At 41.7% G+C, this 17,261-nt stretch overlaps 1 protein-coding gene across 30 annotated transcripts in view; it reads right to left on the bottom strand.

Annotated features, from left to right (window-relative positions):
* Positions 1-17,261, bottom strand: part of LOC129834242 (CUGBP Elav-like family member 1) — a 60,814-nt gene that overhangs the window by 19,277 nt on the left and 24,276 nt on the right. For 27 of the 30 annotated variants that reach the window (XM_055899035.1, XM_055899032.1, XM_055899040.1 and 24 more), the window contains exons 3-9: positions 15,715-15,837; positions 5,787-5,974; positions 4,936-5,018; positions 3,989-4,037; positions 3,685-3,819; positions 3,093-3,172; positions 1,581-1,742 (exon numbers count right to left, since the gene is read on the bottom strand). In XM_055899035.1, the coding sequence (XP_055755010.1) occupies positions 1,581-1,742; positions 3,093-3,172; positions 3,685-3,819; positions 3,989-4,037; positions 4,936-5,018; positions 5,787-5,974; positions 15,715-15,818 (801 nt within the window). In that variant the 5' untranslated portion in view covers positions 15,819-15,837. The remainder of the gene's footprint in view (positions 1-1,580; positions 1,743-3,092; positions 3,173-3,684; positions 3,820-3,988; positions 4,038-4,935; positions 5,019-5,786; positions 5,975-15,714; positions 15,838-17,261) is intronic. The other 3 variants (XM_055899031.1, XM_055899037.1, XM_055899047.1) reach the window with 2 other exon arrangements.

Below are 17,261 nucleotides of genomic sequence, written 5' to 3'. Positions count from 1 at the left end.
TGTGTTCTGTGGGTGTCATCAAGTAGACTAATAACCCATTTCATTGCTTCACATTCCAACCTTGTTTAACATTATCTAGTCTAAATATGGCATGATTCCATAACTTTCAAAGAGATACTTTTATTTTGAAGGCAAACCGCAAAATCCACTATTGCGCCTAATCCTTATTGTGGCTAGCTTCACAACATAACCCGGTCCGGTCGAGCCTCACTAGCCAGATGAAGCTAGCTGGCTGTTTATAACGTTAGCTTTGGGCAACAGGGTTAAGTAGCTGGCTAGACATTTTCATTAACTAAAGTTCAATTTCAATAAGCGAACAACAAGTGGCAACCTAGCTAATACTTACTCAGAAGAATTCCTAAATAATTGCCAAGAAAAATGAAAATGACTGCAGTTTCTACTGGTCATTGTTTTCAGGCTGGTTGCATTGGTGCTAGCTAGGTACCAAGCTAAAGCTAGCTACCCCAGAAGTTGGGGTCGAACAACTGATGCTTTATTACTAACGCGGTATTGTAAACACATAGTTTGTGGACTGTGTTTGCAGACTTTTTTGTACAGCTTTGACAGTGCAACTGATCGTAGTGGTGTCGTGTGCATGTGCAAATTCAAAACACACAACATTCTATAATAGAACTGTGTTATTTGACATGTCAAATTAAAAGCTTATTTGACTCATCTTTTATGACATGCAAAGACCCAAACGGCGTTCTGTAGTATGTCATCAAGCTAATGGCAGTGACACTTACTGTGCAACTCCAGTAGGGCAACAGGTGTATCGGTGAATCACCCACGACAGAGAACGGTTGATTGTCAAGGGCAATGAATTCCATTATCTTGCCGTTAATGGATTTTGCCTTTGAGTTGTCTCGTTGAAATGTTCTTACTCTTTCAAATGACTGCTGGACTTGTTGACTGCTCGATCCACACAGCAGTCATTGTGGGCTAGTTTAGGAATGCTATGTTGCACGTGTAGCGCAACATTTTACATTGTCATGTGCCAACGTTATATAGGCATGCACGTCAGCTTTGACATTGGTTTTGCACATCGTTAAACTAGACATCGGGCCGATATCGATGTTGGCATTTTTAGCTCATATCGGCCGATTCCGATATGTTCACCAATATATCGTGCATCCCTACTTTTATATAATTAAAACCAAATCGAAACTGTGTGGAAATGATAATGGACCTACATTCAATTTTGACAGCGATTAAATATTTAAATCCCTCATGACCTGTATGTAGACCGAATGCAGCACCCAGGGCAAAATTTGTTTGACACCCCTGATCTAGAGACTGTCTAAATCAGTCTGCCAAACAGCAGTGCATTTTAATGTGTCCCAGCTGTAACCCTCATCTTTCTAGAACAAACCTGAGATTGTAACCAATTGCAACCCAAACCTTAATTTGCTTGCAAACACAAACAGCAAGCTAAGCTTTGTCCTGAATACCTACCTCTGGAAATATTAACCTAAAAATCTGTCAATTTCTAAATTGGAACATTAACAAGGGCTTGAAGCCAAACCACGGGCCTTTCCAAAGCTCTGCTGGGGATGGCGCTGGAGGAGGTGGTCACTTACTGCCAGATACTGTGGTCCCAGAGAGTTGAGCCCGGTCAGATTCCCCCACATTGAGGCAGTGTTGAGCTGCTGCATCTGCTGCTGAAGCTGCTGGGCGATGCGCTTCTGCTCCTTGTCCTTCTGCGTGTCGGCAAACTTCACTACGATGGGAGACGAGCAGCCCTAAAAAGTCGGGATAGACAGCAAATAGTGTCATTTGGAAACTATCTTCGATATTCCTCTTGCACGATAACAGCAATTTCTAAATGGCATTACTTGAGTAATGGGCCAGCCAATCATATAAGTAAGGCATAGAGGAAAAAAGCAGGTTATTATGTTATACTGAACAAAAATATAAATGCAACAATTTCAAAGACTTGACTGTTACAGTTCATATTAGGAAATCAGTCAATTGAAATAAATAAATTAGGCCCTAATGTATGGATTTCACATGACCTGGAATTCAGACAAGGTATCTGTGACCAACAGATGCATAAAAAAAAGGTAGGGGCGTCGATCAGAAAACCAGTCAGTATCTGGTGTGACCACCATTTGCCTCATGCAGCGCGACACATCTCCTTTGCATATACTTGATCAGGCTGCTGATTGTGGCCTGTGGAATGTTGTCCCACTCCTCTTCAATGGCTGTGCGAAGTTGCTGGATATTGGTGGGAAGACGCTGTCGTACACGTCGATCCAGAGCATCCCAAACATACTCAATGGGTGACATGTCTGGTGAGCATGCAGGCCATGGAAGAACTGGGACATTTTCAGCTTCCAGGAATTGTGTCCAGATCCTTGTGACACGGGGCCGTGCATTATGGTGCTGAAACATGAGGTAATGGCGGTGGATGAATGGCACGACAATGGGCCTCAGGATCTCGTCATGGTATCTCTGCGCATTAAAATTGCCATCGATAAAATGCAATTGTGTTTGTTGTCCATAGCTAATGCCTGCATATACCATAACCCCACCGCCACCATGGGGCAATCTGGTCACAACGTTGACATCAGCAAACCTCTTGCCCACACGACGCCGTACACGTGGTCTGCGGTTGTGAGGCCGGTTGGACGTACTGTCAGATTCTCTAAAACGATGTTGGAGGAGGTTTATGGTAGAGAAATTAACATTCAATTATCTGACAACAGCTCTGGTGGACATTCCTGCAGTCAACATGCCAATTTCACACTCTCTCAAAACTAAAAGACATATGTGGCATTGTGTTGTGGGACAAAATTGCACATTTTAGAGTGGCCTTTTATTGTCCCCCAGTACAAGGTGCACCTGTGTAATGATCATGCTGTTTAATCAGCTTCTTGATATGCCACACCTGTCCAGTGGATGGTTATCTTGGCAAAGGAGAAAGGCCAACTTTTGAGAAATAAGCTTTATGTGCATATGGAACATTTCTGGAATATTTTAATTTAGCTCATGAAACATAGGACCAACACTTTACATGTACCATTTATATTTTTCTTCAGTGTAGATTCTCTGTTTCTGAAGAATGGGAGGTGTGCAGGTTCAATGCTTACCTCCATAGTTTGTGATTGGTGCATGGATTTGATTGTTGACTGTGCCATCTGTCTTGCTGTAAAAGTTATAAACGCACAACCTGCAGAAGGGGAACAACTCGTAAATGGTTGACATACACGATCCTGACTCCTGACAGCATTTAGAAACAGATAATGGAAAGCATACTGCAGCAGGCTATGGAGTCTGGTAAGTTCTTGTTTTAATTAAACAGCCCTCCAAAAAACACACTTGGAACAGTGTCTAACAGATATTTGGATCATAAATAACTAGAATTTAAGTCAATATGCTACATCTCGAAGTGCTGACCTTGAGATTGGTACATTTTCTGTGAGAGGATTTGTATGGAATATACGTGGGATTTGTACACAAGAGGACGAATGAGAGGAATGACTTATCACCCATCTGTATGCAACTATTTTAGAGTGAGTGTGTGGGAGTGTACGTACCGCGTGTAGAGATTCATGTTAAAACAATGACTAGTCCTCATAGTATAACTGATAGAGTAAATGTGTATGTGTGTTTGGGTGCATCTTGTTGCAGGTGAGTGAGTGTGTGACGATGAGGATGAAAGGTGAACTGAATCTGCCTCACCACGGCTCAGTCCATCCGGCCCTCGTAGTATTCTACATTCCTCGATCTGTCCGTACGGCGAGAACATAAGTCTGATGTCATTCTCATTACACTTTTTCGATATCATTCCTATGAACAACTTCCTGTCTTCCACCGCTGAGAGAGACAATGAAGAAGAAAAGGTTGTTTCAACAAACAATGAGTAACTGTATTAGAGACAACATACAACAAGGGCAGCTTCAAAAATGGTAGGGCTTCAACATAAAAACAGAATTACCACACCATCCACCGTCTCCCCTGCCTGCAGAGATGTAGCTATACTCACCATTATTCTTCTCACTGTCAGCTGGCTTCATCTGAATGGGGTGATGCATCTGTTGAGGAAAGACATTGAATTTAAAGGAAGGAAGAAGCGCTGACAGATACTGCCTTGATAGGTATAAATGGATGTGTGGTTGGCATCTCTAGGGCCCTATAAAATCTGCGATGTGGAGAACACAGAAGGAATCCAGACATTAAAATGGAATTCCACAATAATTAAATGTATTAAACTTCGTAGGGAATAAACTAAATGTATGGAACATTGTTTAAATTTGCCCACATTTATCATAAGACATGAACAGAATGCATCAGTGATGGGTATTTCCTGCAACTTTCTTATTAAGAGGCAACAAGAATTTCCCCTGACTATGTCTGGTGCACGCGTCTACCACTTTGTGCAGCCATTAACAATGATGCTAAAGAACATAATTCTGGTAGATGGAGGCTTTCCCAAAAACCTTCTCAATTAAATGTTAAACTACAAAATAGCCTATGCTTACCTGGCAGAATGAGATCATTATTTGCATCAATCCAGTATTTGTTCTGCAAACTATCACCACATGTGCTCTACAAAAACATCTTGTTAGGTGCCACTGATATTAAAGGGTAAATATCTAAATCTAAATAAAAATCGAGAGCTCAAAAGCAGTCTTCTGATGTGGTTTAACCATTATTGTGGACTTAAAGAAACCCATTTAGTTGTTTTCTATTTAAACAAGTGTGATAAAAATAAATAAACCGGGGGAAGTGGAAACCTTGAAAAACAAAAAAAAATGGAGAAAACGGAATTTGGGAAAAAACAAAGTAAACAGGAAAAATAAAGATTTTATAGGGTCCTACATCTCTAGAGATAAAAGCTGAACAGAGGCACTGACTGTTCTCTATTACAACCTGGCAAGCTACCCAATTCGATTTACTGAGGAAGTTAAAATTTCTTCCAAACCTACTCACCCCTGGGAGAATTTTCATGTTGTGAAGAGCATTTTGTGCTTCCAATGCAGATTTGCGAGTGTAATATGTTATGAAACAACAACCTGTTTGGGGATATAAACAGTTATTAGACAAAGTAAATATTACTCAATTATAAAATGACCTTGAGAGTATTGGTGGGTTATCTATGCCTCTTCCCCAGAGCTAAAGAACATGTTCTGTACATGTGTTAGTTCACGCACACATCTCCCTTCACGTTTCTCTCCCTCTTCTGAACCCTTCCCATCAACCAATTTGATTGACATGATGATGTAGACTAGCTTACATCCGAGAGTCATATTTCTGAACAGCTAATATAAAAACCTGCAATTTGAACCAACATTCCAAAAATATATATTTTGTAGGCTAATTTAGGATGTAGGCTACAACCTTTTCGGTCTGTTGTAACTAAGGATATTGCAGTAGCACAAGTAGGGCGCAGCCTACACATTACATTGGAGAAAAAACTAATCTGTTTTAACCACAAATAACCTACATCTTTTAAAAACTGAAAAAGAAAAACACTTTTGACTGCCTATCTTCCTCCAACTCAGTCAAAGTTTTCAATGATGATGAAAAAAATAACATTAAATCGCCATTTAGACTGCCTGTCTGATTCCTGCTCCTTTGATATGCTGCGGCAGCGGAGGGAGTAGTAAAGTAGAGAATCCCGCAAACACGCAGAAGCTTCCGTTGTTTAGCTATCGGTAACAGAATTCCAGAGAATTCAGCAACACAGCCAATACATATAAAAAACAGCATGGAATTCTGGATAGGGTGAGGAGGGAGTGTAATGGACACCTCTGGTGAAGAATTTAAGACAGCACTGTCACCTTTGCTTTGTGGGGGATTTTGACTCCTGTCACGCAAGACATTGATTTCGTAGACGGCGCCGTAAGGCTCAAAAAGCTCCCGCAGCTGTTCCTCTGCCCAGGACCGTGGGATCTGGCCAACGAACATCTTGATAGCATCGATGTCGGGCTGGTCCGGGTGGTCCAGGGTCCCGTTCATCTTCTTTGCCCTGAGAGAGAAAGATGATAAGTTTTTATAATATGGCTACATGATGTGAACTTGGGCAACAGAAGATACATTTATGAGCCGTCTTCCCCAGTGGCGCATTAAATATGTCCCTGCTGGAAATAACATATTTGCATAATCGACTAAGCAGCTGGAAGCTTCACAAAATTGCATCTGAGCAAAGGTAGTTTTTTTAGAAATGTACAATCAAGTCTAGACTGTTTCAGTAGCACTGCATACGTTATAGTCAAGTAATTATTAAGTGTCAGTTGAAAGAGGTGCCATCTGATGAAACGTTCTAACATGCATACAAAAACATACAGCACCAAATGCATACTGCCAGCAGAGAATTGACCTACGCAACTTAGACCAATAGCTCTAAAGAGAATGATCTTGAATGTGAAATTTGTTCTGGGAGATCTGATCATTCATAACCAAACAATTATTCCTCTCATGCCATATTGAAGGCCGCACAGAACAAAACAAGAAAATACTAGTCTACATCAAGTCCATCCATGTCAAATTCATAATGAGTATGAATTAATATAAAAAGCCATTTAAATATCATTTGAATGTGCAAGCACAAACCAACTAGGTTTTCGATTGACAAACTGTACCTCCATATGGTCAAAGTAGTCCAATCAAGACTGTCTAACATGCTGACCAGACCACACGCGAGCGTGCAGTATCGCATGCATGTTGATTTTGTCCCCACACACCAGACGCGATCAGGACACGCAGGTTTAAATATCAAAACAAACTCTGAACTAACTAAATGAATTTGGGGACAGGTCGAAAAGCATTAAACATTTATGCCAATTTAAATAGTTAGCTTGCTGTTGCTAGCTAATTTGTTCTGGGATATAAACATTGGGTTGTTATTTTAACTGAAATGCACAAGGTCCTCTACACAACAATGAATCATTTCTAACTTAACAATTTATGCTAGTTAGTTTTTGCTACCATGTGGGTTTTAGCTTGCTTGAGCCTGCTAACTGAGGAGTGTTAACTCACCTGCTTCCATACACGTTTCATTTTAAAACATCTTACAAAGGAGTTGTTTAATCTAACTTCTTAACTCTACATGGAATTGTATTTGTTGTTTTTTTACTCATTTTTTTATCATCTTTACAGGGACATGCCACGGGCACTATCTGATGTGTGGAGGCATTTTACTGCAGCTAACATAGCTGTATACATTTGCAAATACTGTGCCAAATCATATGTGAAGAATGCAACAAAGATGCAGAATCATCTGGCCAAGTGCATAAAATTCCCTCAGCGCTCACAACAAGCAACCTCTGACAAGTCTCTCTACTTCTATTCGAGGTGAAAATTATGAATCAGACACCTTATTGATAGCAACAGCTAATGGTCCTCCTGGAATCAGAAGTTTTTTTGACTCAATGATGGAAGGTAGTCAGAGGAACGCTGATGAATATCTTGCTCGAGCTGTGTATGCAACTCGTTCACCTCTGATGCTCACAGGCAATGTGTATTGGAAGAGATTTCTGAATGTTCTTCGCCCAGCATACACCCCTCCAACCAGGCATACTTTATCTACTCATTTGTAGGATGCAGAGTTCAACAGACTTCAAATGAAGGGCAAGCAAATCACAGAAAAAGCAGACTATTGCAATCATCTCTGATGGGTGGTTGAATGTTCGTGGGCAAGGAATAATTACCTACATCATCTCCACCCCTCAACCAGTATTCTACAAGAGCAGACACAAGGGACAACAGACACACCGTTAATTCCCATATACTCCCGTTAATTCCCACGAAAAGTTTCCACCTCTGAATATTCCCCAAAATGTGCAACCCTACATAGCAACATACAAAACCTTTTTCAGATGACTGGCTAAATCGATTATTTGATGCGAAAACTAAAATGGATGAGTGGAACATTTATTTTGATCTTTTCGGTGGCATAACTATAGATTAATGGGGAAAAGAGATGGCAATAATACCCAGGCGTGCAGATTTGGAGGACACTGCATTGAATGATCTAGAGAAAAGTCACAACAAAAAAGGCAGTTAAGAATACAAACTGGGTTGTGCGTTGCGTCAAGGGATGGCTAGAAGAGAAGGGGAAAAAAGTTGACGTCAAAACTGTCACTAAGGAAGAGTTTAACATCCTTCTCCGACAGTTAAGGAAATGCACGAAATGGGAAGGTGGGAGCAGTACAGCATAAGTAGATACCTGGCACTACGTAGTGGGCTCAACAGGTTTCTAAAACACCCACCCATCGGTCGCAGCTGGTGCCTTATGAAGGACACTGAATTTACCACCTCGAATCATGTATTTCTGGGCAACATCAAACAGCTAAGGCGGCAAGGAGAATAAGTCACAAACAGCCACCCTCCCATCACCGATAAGGACATTGCCCAGCTCCAAAACTCCCAGGCTCTGAATCCGGGTACACCAAGGGGTCTGGTCCAGAAAGTGTGGTTCGACCTCCAGTTACATCTGGGTCGAAGAGGAAGAGAGGGGAACAGACAACTAAAGCCCAACTCATTCCTCGTAAAAACAGACAAGAACGGTCTAAGCGAAGGTATGTTGTTTATAGCCTGTTTGTGTTATTTCTAAGTTGCACTCCTTATTAGGCTACTGGAAAACAATATAACGCATTCTCTCAGATACGCCACTCTCGCATAGAACGAGGACACAAAGAATCATCTGGACCCAAAGGAGACACCCGTGCCAATATATCTACAAAGACCGGCTTCTCGGGCATTCATGAAAATAATGTTTTAATGAAACCATGACGATCATTATTTGAATGTTGGTAACACGTTGTATAAAAGTGATAACGCCCTCGAAGCCGGTGTTTGTTGGATATATTGTCACGGTTTGCCAGCCAAAATATATTGTCTCGGGCCTAACAACACCTGTGCCAATATAGCCAACAAACACCGCCTTCTAGGGCATTATCACTTAAATGGATACTGCCCAACCCTAAGCTCTAACCACTAGCTCAAACCTGCTTTAGTTTCAAACGTATGACAACAACTGTTAGTAGCCTATTAATTCCCTTCACATTAACCCACTCTAAAGCCCTAATGTGTACGTTACATCTAACTTAAAATGTTTATATCTTTAAAAGTAAAAACGCAAGATCATCAAATAATAAGCAGCAACCTTTCCTAACGATTTCCCTGTAGAGAAATTGACAGACTGCCATGGTTATGACATAGGTTAGACCACTTGTTTTAAAGCCTCTGACATGTACAATAACTACTGATTGTAAGTCGATCTGGATAAAAAACTAAATTAGAAAAATGTAACTGCACTGCATACGGAATACAGACTATGAACCATTACGGGGGGCACTTGGGGAGTATGCACCTGTTGAAAACTCGCTCTACCACCATTTGCCTCCAACACCTACATATCAAATTTAAAGCGCCAGGTTTTGGACTGGAACATTATGGCAAGCACAAAAATGTCAAGTCACATGCTGGGACTAAACTACAGATCAAGAAATTGAGTATCAGTCTGTACAGCTGAAAATACACGGCGGAATACCAGGTGGAACCAATATATAGCCTACCATGACCTACCATGGGGAAAAACTACACCTCAAATCCATTTCTGAAAAAAAAATAATAATAATTAACATCACGTACAAGCAATAAGCTTATTAACTAATTGCTAAATAAATTTAAAAAACTACTCACACAGGACTAGAATTCAAAGAACAATGGTCCACCATCATCTCAGGCAAAAAATCCAGCTTAAAAGAGCCCATGTTCCCTTTTCCAAAGAAAAATTAAAACAAACTTGATCACACTTTTTCACGCCAGAAAAGTCAATACACTGCAAACCACTAGAGCCTTCTCAGAAACTTCTCAGCAGGAGGCTGCTGTGGAAAAACTATGGCGAAACCACATGAAGGCTGATCCAAAACTACGTGAAGTAACATAAATGGTAAAGAACCAACAACTTCAATTAATTGGACAACGGTGAAACGTTGAACCAGAGTATAACACAAAACAAATCCTCACTGTCCAACAAACTGGGTCTAGAGTAACAGAAGAGTAGGCAGGCCACTAAAAGCTGTGGCCCCGGGTCCCACAAATAAAGTGCTGATGGGCTGGGGCTTTTTGTGAGCATTTCTCTTAGCCAAGCAGAACTGGGTGCAGCGTCAGATAAATAGAGTGTCAGATTGAGGCTGATAAGGGCGAGTGACTGTCCAGAATGAATGGGGAACTGGAGCGAGCTGGTAATCCCTGCACTAATATGAGGCTGGGGAGACAATCAGGTTCCGGCACTGGGACACGGTCACCCTGTTGTTCAGCGCAGTTGGAGGGGGGGGGGGGGGGGGGGGGGGGGGGGGTCATACGACATGTGTCGCATTAACTCCCACCCTAACCCCCTGACCGTAGAAACGCCACAGGCATGGCAGCGAACACAAACAAGGAGGGGAACCTGTGTAAACAACCTGGGCAGCGGATGGCTCAATAAACTTGCCATTTCTTTTGTTGCGCAATCACAACAACCAGAGCGGTTTCAAAACCACCATTACGATTTAATACGCCCTACTTCAATTATAGCAAACACTGCTTTCAAGCTTTTGTGACCATTTCTGTACAATGTCAAGTTACATGCTGGGTCAATTAGGAATACAAAATGCTGTGTACTCCACCAAATTTCACAGTGGGTGTGAGACACTGTGGCTTGTGGGCCTCTCCAGGTCTCGCACCCCCTGTGAAATTTGGTTGATGATCTGGGGGTGCTTCAGCAAGGCTGGAATCGGGCAGATTTGTCTTTGTGAAAGACACATGAATCAAGCCATGTACAAGGGTGTCCTGGAAGAAAACTTGTTTCTTCTGCCCTGACAATGTTCCCCAACTCTGAGGATTAGTTTTTTCCAGCAGGACAATGATCCATGCCACACAGCCAGGTCAATCAGACCACCAGATCAAGACCCTGTTATGGCCAGCCCAATCTCCAGACCTGAACTCCATTGAAAACTTCTGGAATGTGATCAAGAGGAAGACGGATGGTCACAAGCCATCAAACAAAGCCGAGCTGCTTGAATTTTTGTGCCTGGAGTGGTATAAAGTCACCCAACATCAATCTGAAAGACTGGTGGAGAGCATGCCAAGACGCATGAAAGCTGTGATTGGAATAAACCTGATTTTCACCAAATATTGATTTCTGAACTCTTCCTAAGTTAAAACATTAGTATTATGCTGCTTAAGAAAGGAATATGAACAAATTTTCTTTGCATTATTCGAGGTCTGACAACACTATCTTTTTTGTTATTTTGACCAGTTGTCATTTTATGCAAATAAATGCTCTAAACGACCATTTTTATTTGGGAGAAATGTTGTCAGTAGTTTATAGAATAAAACATTTCAGTTTACCAAAACACATACCTATAAATAGTAAAACCAGAGAAACTGGGTATACAGAGCTGTGTATACAGTTGAATTCCTGACATTTAATCCTAGCAAAAATCCTCTGTCTTAGGTCAGTTAGGATCACTACTATTTTAAGAATGTGAAAAGTTAGAATAATAGTAGAGAGAATGATTTCAGCTTTTATTTTTTGCATCACATTCTCAGTGGGTCAGAAGTTTACATGCACTCAATTAGGATTTGGTAGCATTGCCTTTAAATTGTTTAACTTGGGTCAAATGTTTCAGGTGGTCTTCCACAAGCTTCCCACAATAAGTTGGGTGAATTTTGGCCCATTCCTCCTGACAGAGCTGGTGTAATCGAGTCAGGTTTGTAGGCCTCCTTGCTCGCACACGCTTTTTCAGTTCTGCCCACAAATTTTCTATCGGATTGAGATCAGGGCTTTCTGATGGCCACGCCAACAGCTTGACTTTGCTGTCCTTAAGCCATTTTGCCAGAACTTTGGAAGTATGCTTGGGGTCACTGTCCTTTTGGAAGACCCACTTGCGACCAATTTTTAACTTCCTGACTGATGTCTTGAGATGTTGCTTCAATATATCCACAATTGTCCTACCTCATGATGCCATCTATTTGCACCAGTCCCTCCTGCAGCAACGCAACCCCACAACATGATGCTGCCACCCCCGTGTTTCACGGTTGGGATGGTGTTCTTTGGCATGCAAGCCTCCCCATTTTTCCTCCAAACATAACGATGGTCATTGTGGCCGAACAGTTCCATTTGTTTCATCAGACCAGAGGACATTTCTCCAAAAAATAAGATTTTTGTCCATGTGCAGTTGCAAACCGTAGTCTGGCTTTTTTATGGCGGTTTTGGAGCAGTGGCTTCTTCCTTGCTGAGCGGCCTTTCTGGTTATGTTGATATACGACTTGTTTTACTGTGGATATAGATACTTTTGTACCCGTTTCCTCCAGCATCTTCACAAGGTCCTTTGCTGTTGTTCTGGGATTGATTTGCACTTTCCGCACCAAAGTATGTTAATCTCTGAGAGACAGAACGCATCTCCTTCCTGAGCGGTATGATGGCTGCATAGTCCCATGGTGTTTATACTTGCGTACTATTGTTCGTACAGATGCACATGGTACCTTCAGGCATTTGGAAAATGCTCCCAAGGATGAGCCAGACTCGTGGAGGTCTACAATTTTTTTTCCTGAGGTCTGGCTGATTTCTTTGGATTTTCCCATGATGTCAAGCAAAGAGGCACAGTTTGAAGGCAGGCCTTGAAATGCATGCACAGGTACACCTCCAATTGACTCAAATGATGTCAATTAGCCTATCAGAAGCTACTAAAGCCATGACATTTTCTGGAATGTTCCAAGCTGTATAAAAGGCACAGTCAACTTAGTGTACATAAACTTCTGACCCACTGGAATTGTGATAGTGAATTATAAGTGAAATAATCTGTCTGTAAACAATTGTTGGGAAAATTGCTTGTGTCATGCACAAAGTAGATGTCCTAATCGACTTGTTAACAAACTATAGTTTTGATAAGAAATTTGTGGAGTGGTTGAAAAAAAAGAGTTTTAATGACTCCAACCTAAGTTTATGTAAACTTCCGACTTCAACTGTATATACACACTACCGTTCAAAAGTTTGCGGTCACTTAGAAAACCCCATTTTTGTCCATTAAAATAACATCAAATTGATCAGAAATACAGTGAAGACATTGTTAATGTTGTAAATGACTATTGTAGCTGGAAACGGCAGATTTTTTATGGAATATCTACATAGGCGTACAGAGGCCCATTATCAGCAACCATCACTCCTGTGTTCCAATGGCACGTTTTGTTAGCTAATCCAAGTTGATCATTTTAAAAAGGCTAATTTATCATTAGAAAACCCTTTTTCAATTATGTTAGCACAACTAACCTTATTAAAGAAGCAATAAAACTGGCCTTCTTTAGAATAGTTGAGTATCTGGAGCATCAGCATTTTTGGGTTCAATTACAGGCTCAAAATGGCCAGAAACAAAGAACTTTCTTCTGAAACTCGTCAGTCTATTCTTGTTCTGAGAAATGAAGGCTAATCCATGTGAGAAATTGCCAAGAAACTGAAGATCTCGTACAACGCTGTGTACTAGTCCCTTCGTAGAACAGCGCAACAGTCTAATAGGGTTGTCAAGATAGCAGAATTTTGACTTCGATACCAAGTTTACTATCATGACATTGTTTCCGCTGCAGTCATTTTACTGTGGCACCAACATAATACGGAATATGAAAAAAATACTTTCTCTGCAAACAAAACAATTAATGAATAGAAAAATCAGACGCAATAATATTATATTTTATCCATTTACCTAGTTGTGTGTTCTATGAGTGCCGTGTGCCATAGGGAGGGACAAGCAGTCAATCCACAACAATACGTGCAATTGTGAAAAGAGACGTTTTAATGACCTTTGTTGAATAGAGGGGGATCCCAGCTTTCCATTCAACTTTATTTAGGATCATGCCTCAAGACTACCTGGCCTGATGACTCCTGGCTGTCCGCAGTCCACCTGGTCGTGCTGCTGCTCCAGTTTCAACTGTTCACCGGATGTGCTACCTTGTCCCGGACCTGCCGTTTTAAAATCTCTCTCTACTGCACCTGCTGTCTTGACCTCTGAATGCTCGGCTTTGAAAAGCCAACAGATTTACTCCTGGTACTGACCTGTTGCACCCTCTACAACCAATGTGACTATTATTTGACCCTGCTGGTCATCTATGAACCTTTGAACATCTTGAAGAACAATCTGGCCTCAATGGCCATGTACTCTAATAATCTCCACCCGGCACAGCCAGAAGAGGACTGGCCACCCTTCAGAGCTTGGTTCCTCTCTAGGTTTCTTCCTAGGTTCCTGCCTTTCTAGGGAGTTTCCTTGCCACCGTGCTTCTACCTCTGCTTTGCTTGCTGTTTGAGATTTTAGTCTGGGTTTCTGTTTACCATTTTGTGACATCTGCTGATGTAAAAAGGGACTTACAAATACATTTCATTGATTGATAGACAGACAAATAGTGAGTAGACAGACATTTTCTGGTTGAGCAAAAGTTATGGCAACCAGGGAAAGTGTTAGAGGAAAAAATAAGGACATGAAGTGGTTTCTGTGAGAAGTACAGGCAGGGGCGTGTTACCCCAAGTCACCCTAACAGGTTGGCCTACATTCTATTCACTGTGTTTATGCAAAACATTTTTAGACATAAAATTCATCAATAGGATGCTAACTAGCTAGAGTAGTTTAGGATTTAGGACCTGGCTAATCATTAGCCCAATAGGCAACCCCACGCTTCACCCTACTTATTTATAGTTTATTTATACTGTATCAGTTGGGCTACAGGTGATAATGCTTAATAGCATACCTCATAATATTGATCGCGCATAGGCTATATGCATGGTCCAATTTGCAAAAATCATTTTACCAATATGTTAATGGGCTTATTTCTGGAAGTGGAAACTATATTTTAGATGGTGTCAGCATAATTGAATTTTTATTCATTTAGGAGTAGAATAACGTTTTAAAAAGTCACTTGAGCTTCTCAGTCCTACATAAAAATATCTGGGGGGCACACTGGACCCCCAAAACAAGGGGGGAGGGACCCCCAATTCAACAGTTTATGGTGGAAATCAGCTTTGAAATCAGCATATTTTCAATTGACGTTGTCTAGGTAGCTTACAGCTGAAGCTAAATTAGCTTACAAAGCTACCAGTATCTTCTCACATTATAAAGTGTTCTAGCCTCTATGGACATTGTTTTGCAAACTGTAATTAACAGTTTCAGCATTTCTACATGCAGTGTCACATTATTCAAGTGTGTTAACTTCTGTGCAGCATGAATTTGGAGCTAACATGATGCAGTCCAGATCCCAGTACAGGCTAACAATTAGTTAGTGGAGCAGGCACAGTGCGTGTCTCGCACTATAAGGGGGACATTGGCTGTGCAGATAGAGTTGATCCGAGAGTTGATCCGAGAGACACATTTGACACAAGTACCAAAAACATTTCAGTACCTAAAAGTTTTTCATGTTCTAGTACTGAACATTTTCAGTATCCCGTGCAACACTAGTGTCTACATTATAGAATAACAGATGCAGGAGTCATTTTCCAAAATGTCTGCTCGAAACATCTTAAGGCTTTTCAACTTTAGAATCTTGATACACTACCATGCTTCACATGCAATTCTTAACCACTACTTGTAGGCCCAACTAGTATCTACTACTACAGTTAGTGTACTCTACTGCATTTCAGCACCAGAATTAGCCCTTGTGTGGCATGTTGACCCAAAGCATACAAGTGGAGGCAGAGGGTCCACTGAAGTGGAAAAAGCAAGGGAGAGAAAAAGTTCTTACCCCCCCATGGTAGGCACCTCCAGGGCAGTTTGGGGAAGCTCACATTGTGGCTGCCCATGCTGCTCCGTGGACAGGTACAACCCCTCAGCGTCGATACTATCCATCCAGTGCCTTTCACAACCACTACAGAAACACACCAAACAGCACAGGACAAACATGACACCCATGTAGTCACAAGAAAAACAAACAGTGGATGGAAAGGACTTACAGTGGCTGAGAAAAAGACATCCAGAGTTTGGCCAAGGAAAAAAAGTGTAACATGCACATTGAAGATATGAGAGAAATCAAAATGTACATGACAAAAATTGGACACACAAGAATGATATTATAACAAATAAGTTACAAGCACTGCATGTAGGCTAGAGTGTACATTGTCGTTCTTTCTGGATGCAAACAAGGGCAGGGAACCTAGAGAACGTTACATGGAGTGCACAGCTACTAGAGCAGAGTGATTTGCCTTATTGCGTTGAGGATATGAAATGAGTGGACCTAAAAATACTGCCAGCTCCTTGGCCTACATAAAAAATGTATTGGTAGTCTGAGTTACTTAGTGCTTCTCTGAATTATTTGCACAACTCACTCATGGGATGAGAAGCTAGGTCAATGTGTTATCTAAGAACAAGGCATTTGGTTAGATTACAACTACCCTGGGGTGTAAAGGTGAAAAACTGCTTTCTGACACGAAGTACACCGACATTTACGCTTATACAATTGGCTAGCTGTGTTGTTGAAAGGCCCCAAAATTCAGGACTGTTTACATGGCAGATGTCCATAGCTACTCCATCATGCCAAAGAGTGTTTAAAGACATGTGTAACAATATTGCTTCCGTCCCTCTCCTCGCCACAGTCACCCTTGAAGCACCATATCCAGATAGCAGATGTTCTGAAAGAGCTGGAAAACCTGGACCCATACAAATCAGCTGGGCTTGACAATCTGGACCCCCTATTTCTGAAACTGTCCGCCGCCATTGTCGCACCCCCTATTACCAGCCTGTTCAACCTCTCCTTCGTATCATCTGAGATCCCCAAGGATTGGAAAGCTGCCGCTGTCATCCCCCTCTTCAAAGGGGGAGACACCCTGGACCCAAACTGTTACAGACCTATATCCATCCTGCCCTGCCTAGCTAAGGTCTTCGAAAGCCAAGTCAACAAACAGATCACTGACCATCTCGAATCCCACCGTACCTTCTCCGCTGTGCAATCCGGTTTCCGAGCCGGTCACGGGTGCACCTCAGCCACGCTCAAGGTACTAAACGATATCATAACCGCCATCGATAAAAGACATTACTGTGCAGCCGTCTTCATCGACCTGGCCAAGACTTTCGACTCTGTCAATCACCATATTCTTATCGGCAGACTCAATAGCCTCGGTTTTTCTAATGACTGCCTTGCCTGGTTCACCAACTACTTTGCAGACAGAGTTCGGTGTGTCAAATCGGAGGGCATGTTGTCCGGTCCTCTGGCAGTCTCTATGGGGGTACCACAGGGTTCAATTCTCGGGCCGACTCTTTTCTCTGTATACATCAATGATGTTGCTCTTGCTGCGG

This window comes from Salvelinus fontinalis, chromosome 35 (assembly GCF_029448725.1).
Source record: "Salvelinus fontinalis isolate EN_2023a chromosome 35, ASM2944872v1, whole genome shotgun sequence".
Taxonomy (NCBI): domain Eukaryota; kingdom Metazoa; phylum Chordata; class Actinopteri; order Salmoniformes; family Salmonidae; genus Salvelinus; species Salvelinus fontinalis.
The sequence above is the reverse complement of the archived record's forward strand: the minus strand, read 5'-3'. Positions and strand labels throughout refer to the sequence as shown.